The sequence below is a fragment of the Gavialis gangeticus genome, unplaced genomic scaffold (genome assembly GCF_001723915.1).
Source record: "Gavialis gangeticus isolate Ggan-Ray unplaced genomic scaffold, GavGan_comp1, whole genome shotgun sequence".
Taxonomy (NCBI): Eukaryota; Metazoa; Chordata; order Crocodylia; family Gavialidae; genus Gavialis; species Gavialis gangeticus.
This window is the reverse complement of record NW_017729031.1, coordinates 51,174,463-51,180,445: the sequence shown is the minus strand read 5'-3', so window position 1 is coordinate 51,180,445 and position 5,983 is coordinate 51,174,463. Positions and strand designations below refer to the sequence as shown.

The 5,983-nt window shown below is 40.3% G+C and overlaps 1 protein-coding gene across 3 annotated transcripts in view; it reads left to right on the top strand.

Annotated features, from left to right (window-relative positions):
- STK39 (serine/threonine kinase 39) overlaps nucleotides 1–5,983 on the top strand; it is a 317,667-nt gene that overhangs the window by 131,744 nt on the left and 179,940 nt on the right. For all 3 annotated transcript variants that reach the window (XM_019522752.1, XM_019522751.1, XM_019522750.1), the window contains 3 exons: nucleotides 793–902; nucleotides 994–1,095; nucleotides 5,021–5,154. In XM_019522752.1, the coding sequence (XP_019378297.1) occupies nucleotides 793–902; nucleotides 994–1,095; nucleotides 5,021–5,154 (346 nt within the window). The remainder of the gene's footprint in view (nucleotides 1–792; nucleotides 903–993; nucleotides 1,096–5,020; nucleotides 5,155–5,983) is intronic.

Sequence of the window (5,983 nt, the reverse complement as noted above, 5' to 3'; positions counted from 1 at the left end):
CCCCCCCCCCCCCCCCCCCCCCACAGTGGTGTGCCCGCTTCTCCCCACCCTTGGGTCAGGTCTTCTTCTGCATTGGGCCTGGGCCTGTTCCTCCCCTCCCCATGCTGCTGCGGTGGGGGGGAGAGGGCCCGCACCCCAAGCAGCAGGAGGGAAGTGGGGAATTATCAAAATTGAGGAGAACTTCTGAAAAATAAGCAAGTCCAGAAAAGATTAAAAAATTAGAAATGGAAAATGGTGAAAAGCAAGTACAAATTTCATTTGGTGTACAATGATCCTTTTGTAGATCTAGTTCCTTTGGAGTATAGATGGTAATAGATGTAAATATTCTCCTCATCAAATCCTATTCAGCATACTGAGGAAGTCTGAAATGGAAGGTGCTCGTTTGGAAATCTGCTTCAGTGACAGTAGTGTTACCTAGGTTTTCTATGCCTGCAGCAGAAAAGGGCATTCTAAGATGAAGCTCAAAGTGTAAACAAGGCTGGTCCACATGTTGAGTGCATACCTTTCCAACCTAGCCAGACTGCTGACTCCATTCTGCCTTTCCAAGTTGCCTTACATTTTGGAAACTATCTGGTTAAAAGCAGGTATTTTATGAAGGTGACATTGCTACATTACATGTCTACAGCGTTTCAGCAGCAGTGAAAAGGTCAACTTGGCAACTGAATTTAAAACTCAATGACTGGGCTAATTAAAAAAAAATGTTTCTATTTTGGCACCAGTAGTTCATAATTCATTTGGCCTTTCCTCTTCTCTCTCCCCCATCCCCTGTCCCCGCCCCACCTTTTCTTCCAGATTTTGGTGTTAGTGCTTTTTTAGCAACAGGAGGTGATGTTACTCGTAACAAAGTAAGAAAAACGTTTGTTGGTACCCCGTGTTGGATGGCACCTGAAGTCATGGAGCAGGTATCCTCATCATTTATTAATTGATTTTGTGATGACTTCCAGAATATGTAACGTTACATTAAAACTTTTCTTTTTTTTTGCCCTGTGTTAGGTGAGAGGTTATGACTTCAAGGCCGACATGTGGAGTTTTGGAATAACTGCCATTGAATTAGCAACAGGAGCTGCACCTTACCACAAATATCCTCCAATGAAAGTAATTACCATTAGAAAGCATCTATAATTTTTAACATTATGTAAATTGAATTCTGGTTCATTGCACTGCTTATTTTTCTGGCATTTCTCTTTGAATCCTTAAAAACTCATTCTCTAAAGTAGCAGAGAACTAGGAGATGGTATGCTTGGGTTGTTTGTTTGGTCTTCCTTTGCCTCTCTTATTGGACAAGCTTGGTAATATATACTTAGCTCCACGGTGACAGAGCTGCTTTCTGAAGGATATCAAGTGCGCCTCTTATACTTCTGAACAAATTTTATGCAATTAGCAGTACTATTACATTTATTTTCTTAACTGGAGGGCTCTTGTGGCCACCTGGCATAGGAAGGTCCCATCTTCTATGTCAGTAGTAAACAGAATATAGTTTGCAATCCTATTGTGCAGCCTGAATAGAATCTAACTTAATCTCTAAAGATTTTTACAGTCTTTGGCGTACGTTGAACCCATACCAAATACTGTAGTGTTGGTCATTTCTGAGAGCACAAATCTTTAAGGAAGTACATGTCAGAGGTAATGAAAGTACAGGTCAGGGATACTTGTGTGGTGCCACTTTGGAATGTAATTGTACTTTATTACTGTTAATCTATCAAAAAGTGATGAAACTTTATGGCTTTTTAAATAAGATTTTTTGCATGTAAAAAACTTTGAAGTCCTTAAATAAACAATTATATGAAATGTCAAATTTATTAAGCTAGTATTTATTCTTAAAGATGGGAGAAAGTAGCTGTAAATGATTTTTAAATTTGGCAAACTTGAAGGCTTGCATGCAGATTTTTAGAATTTACTACAAAAATTACAATATCTTCAAGTTGATCAATTAATGACTAATTAGTTGAATGTTCTCTGTTATACCTTAATAAATAGCTACATTGTACCTGAGCTGTACTTTAACTTAAGTAAGTCTTGATTTTGATCCTTTTCTGTGAACAGAACAGTGTAAGATGTATCTTAGCAGGAAAACTTTGTTAAATAAGAAGGTTTGTGAATGAAAATTGACCTAGTAAAAGCTCTTTATCTAATGGCTTTAGAGCAGATGAGTTAAGGTAATTACAGGTAATAAACTTAATGTGCAGTAAATGGCATTACTGGTGCATATCTTTTAGGTGACACTAATGCGCAGTAGACTAATTCTACTGCTTATTAGCGCATTATTGTATAGTTATGTTATTACAGGTACTTAATGCGCAGTAATCACAGGGCATGTGTAGATGCGCCCACAGTCATTGCTGTAATTTTTAGTATGTTTTCCTGCCCTTAACTCAGCTGCTCTAAAGCCATTAGATAAAGAGCTTTTACTATCTCAATTTTCATTCACAAACCTTTTTATTTAACAAAGTTTTCCTACTAAGGTACAGGTAATAGACTTTATTACAGGTAATAAACTTAATGTGCAGTAATTGGCGCTACAGCTCAGTAGTGCCAGTGCATGTCTTTTAGATGACACTAATACGCAGTAGATTAATTCTACTGCTTATTAGTGCATTAGCACAGCTTTCACCATGACACACTAATGCACAGTAGAATTAGTCTACTTCACTTTTAGTGTCCTGTGTAGACGTGTCCTGTATGTACTAGTTTTCTTTACACAACCTTTTCAGACTGCCTAGGATGCTTGAAAAAGGAATTAATGTGCCATCACAGAGGGACCAGAAAAATAGTGCAGACATGCAGGTGATAGTGCAGATGATTTTTCTATCCATGGTATGGCATTTCAACAGAATAAGCATGTGCTTGATACCTGAAAAGATGAAAAGTGCAGGAAAAATCTGTCTTAGTGACAGTACCTGCTGATTACCTGTTTTTTAAGGAGGTCCTTCTCCTGGAAGATTCAAATCACAGGAAAATCACCTATCTGAGGAGCTGACTGACTACTGCAAAAAGAGTAAAGGAGAGTATGGAAAATCCTGTACCACATGCAGATCACCAGGAAGTTTTCAACTGTGTTGGCTTAGAAAAGTCATTTGCCTCTATGGTCATGTCATCAGGCCCTATAGAACAGGCAGGAAACTATCATCCCTTCTGAAAAACTGGTTAAAGGCATAGCATGATGGGCTTAACCAGTTTAGCATGATGGTTGCCCATAGAGAGGGTGCAGAAGGGGCAGTCATTGATTAAGCACTGGGGAGGGAGCTTCAGCTGTTGAGACATACCAGACGACCCTCTGTATAAGATTGCTTCCTTGCCTAGCTGAGGGCTGGTTGGAATTGGCTAGGTATCATCAGACTATGGATATAGAGGCACCATATGTCAAAGTGAAAGGTTTAGGTTTAATCTAACTCTGAGTAACCTTTATATTAAATGTCTTTGGCCTGTCATGTTTTGCTAATTGCAGTGCACTTTTCTGGTAATGTGCTTTCTTAACTTTCTGTTAAGTTTGCATAACTTACTTGGTGTTGACTTCATGCTGCCTGCATGTTTTGCTCCTACTATTTAATGAAGCTTTTTGTTATCCTTACCCGGAGCTGAAACAATGATCCAGATTCTGTATTTCACCCTTCAAAGACCATTTTAATTTCCTCTATTATTGCCATCCTATCTTTGTCCTAGGCATGTATCTGATAACAGCCAACTTGCTGTGTAAATTTGTATGGGTCACTTGTAGTGTCTCTCTCTCTCTCCCTCTCTCTCTCTCTCTCTCTCTCTCTCTCTCTCTCTCTCTCTCTGTCTTCACTTATCTCTTGGCTTATATATACACCTGTACTATAAATTATATACAGTTATAGAATAGTTTCTTGTTGGGTGGTACCCTTCGGCATAACATGTAAATTATTTCTGAAGATCATAGATTCTTAAGATGATGAAGTGGGTTTATGGCCCCTACCATATGTTACACTTAAGCTGTGATTAACCAGTTCAGTTGTGACCTGGCCACATAGTCAGTTAATGGCATGGTAAAACAAGGAATAAGCCATAAGTTTTTCCACAAAAAATGTGTAATAAGTTTGTGCCTCATTCCTGTCACACCATTAAGTAAATGTGTGGCCTGGTACCCCTTTGTGGCTGGGAGCCCTGTCAGTTGATGGGGGCACATAAGCCTGCAGCTGATCCAGGCTCTCAGTCACAGGGGTGGTTCATGCACTTCTGCGGCTGGGAGCTCACTGCTGATGGGGCTCTCAGCCACAGGGGCGCACCTTGCACTTCCAGGGCTCCCAGCAGCAGGGAGCACCATGCGCTCCTGCAGCCCAGAGCCTGCAGCTGATGGAATTCTTAGCCATGGGAGTCCACTATGCACCCCTGTGGCTAGGACTTCCAACAGCTGATCCCAGCCATGGCAGTGCATCCTATGCGCCTGTGGTTGAGAGTCCTGTCAGCTGATATGGACTCCCAGCTGCAGAGGCACACCACATGCCCCCAAGGCTTGTAGTCTGCAGCTGATGGGGCTCACAACTATGGGAGCTCATGGTACGCCCCTGCAGCTGCAAGCCCCATCAGCTGTAGATTCCTAGCCTCAGGGTCGCAGGGGGACCCTGCGACCCTGAGGTGCAGCCTTGCACCAAGCCTGCAACCTTGTTGGTGCAGGGGGAGTGCTGGATCATGATCCTGGGCTAACTCTGCACCAGGAATAAGGCATGATGGGATCACGGTTCCTGCCATGTGTGGATCACACATCAGCTCCTGTCTCACCTTTATCTGTATGTCTGGCAGGGACCATAATTTGTCAGATTTAGAGGGAATGATGCCATAATTGGATGTTAAGTGAAACTCTTATAAGTAAATGAGTCCCCTAAATCAAAGACATTCTTTAATATATTCTAATTGTCATAAGCAAATTTTTGTGTAGTAACGTGATATTTTGAAAAACATGAAAATTATTGTTTGATTATTGAATACATGTTTCTTCTACAGTACTCTGCTGTATTAGTTTTACTGAGACACTTATGTTGTTACCTTTCTGGTTTTACTACAGGTGTTAATGCTGACATTGCAGAATGATCCTCCCACTTTAGAGACAGGTGTAGAAGATAAAGAAATGATGAAAAAGTACGGCAAATCCTTTAGAAAACTTATTTCACTATGCCTTCAAAAAGACCCTTCCAAGAGGTATGTCACTGTATAAAATAGATTTTTTATAAGGTACTCCAAATTTTAATTATTTTAAAGATTCTTTTTAAATATCAACCATTGGTCTTTAAGCTGGGGAAAACTATCATCAACCATTTGCCATGCACAAGACTGGTAGATTTAGTAGGCTAGTGGCAAATATTCTGCTGTATTGAGCACTGGTCACTGTTGTACTGAGTCCCTACCTTGAAGAGTTTACAGCTGCTAACCTGAAATCAACAAATCTTAATATCTTATAGAAATCCATGTTTTAAGACCTATTTGTTTAAAGAAAAAAATAGGGCTGGAAGGGACTTCATAATGCCATTGAGTCAACTGCTCACAAGGCAGGAATATCCGTTCTTGCCATTCAGGGGAGACGAATGTTTGTCCAGAACTTAAAAACTTCCAACGAAGCAAGTTCCACAACTTCTGTAGGTCATCTGATCAACACGACTGGAGCAAACTCAGATATTAATAACCAAACATACTGTCCACTTGATTCTACTGTAGAAAATGCTTACAGGTTTCCTTTTTCCTTTTATGATCTGATCTCATTTCCAACTGCAGAATGTGCTATATGTGCTGTGTGACAAGATTACTTTAGAGAATATTAAGGAATATTAAGGGGTTTTTGTTTGTTTTAGGTAATATAATCAACGGGAAGGGTGTATGTTAACATAGGGTTATGCATTTCCTCTGCTTCTGTGCACTCGGCATAACTCTACTATGTTTTTGTCACCTGAGAAAAATCCAGATAATGAAAACCTTCCAAAAGTCTACATTGCTAGATTGCTAGTAAAGTTCCAGGGTGATTTCCCCCCCCCCC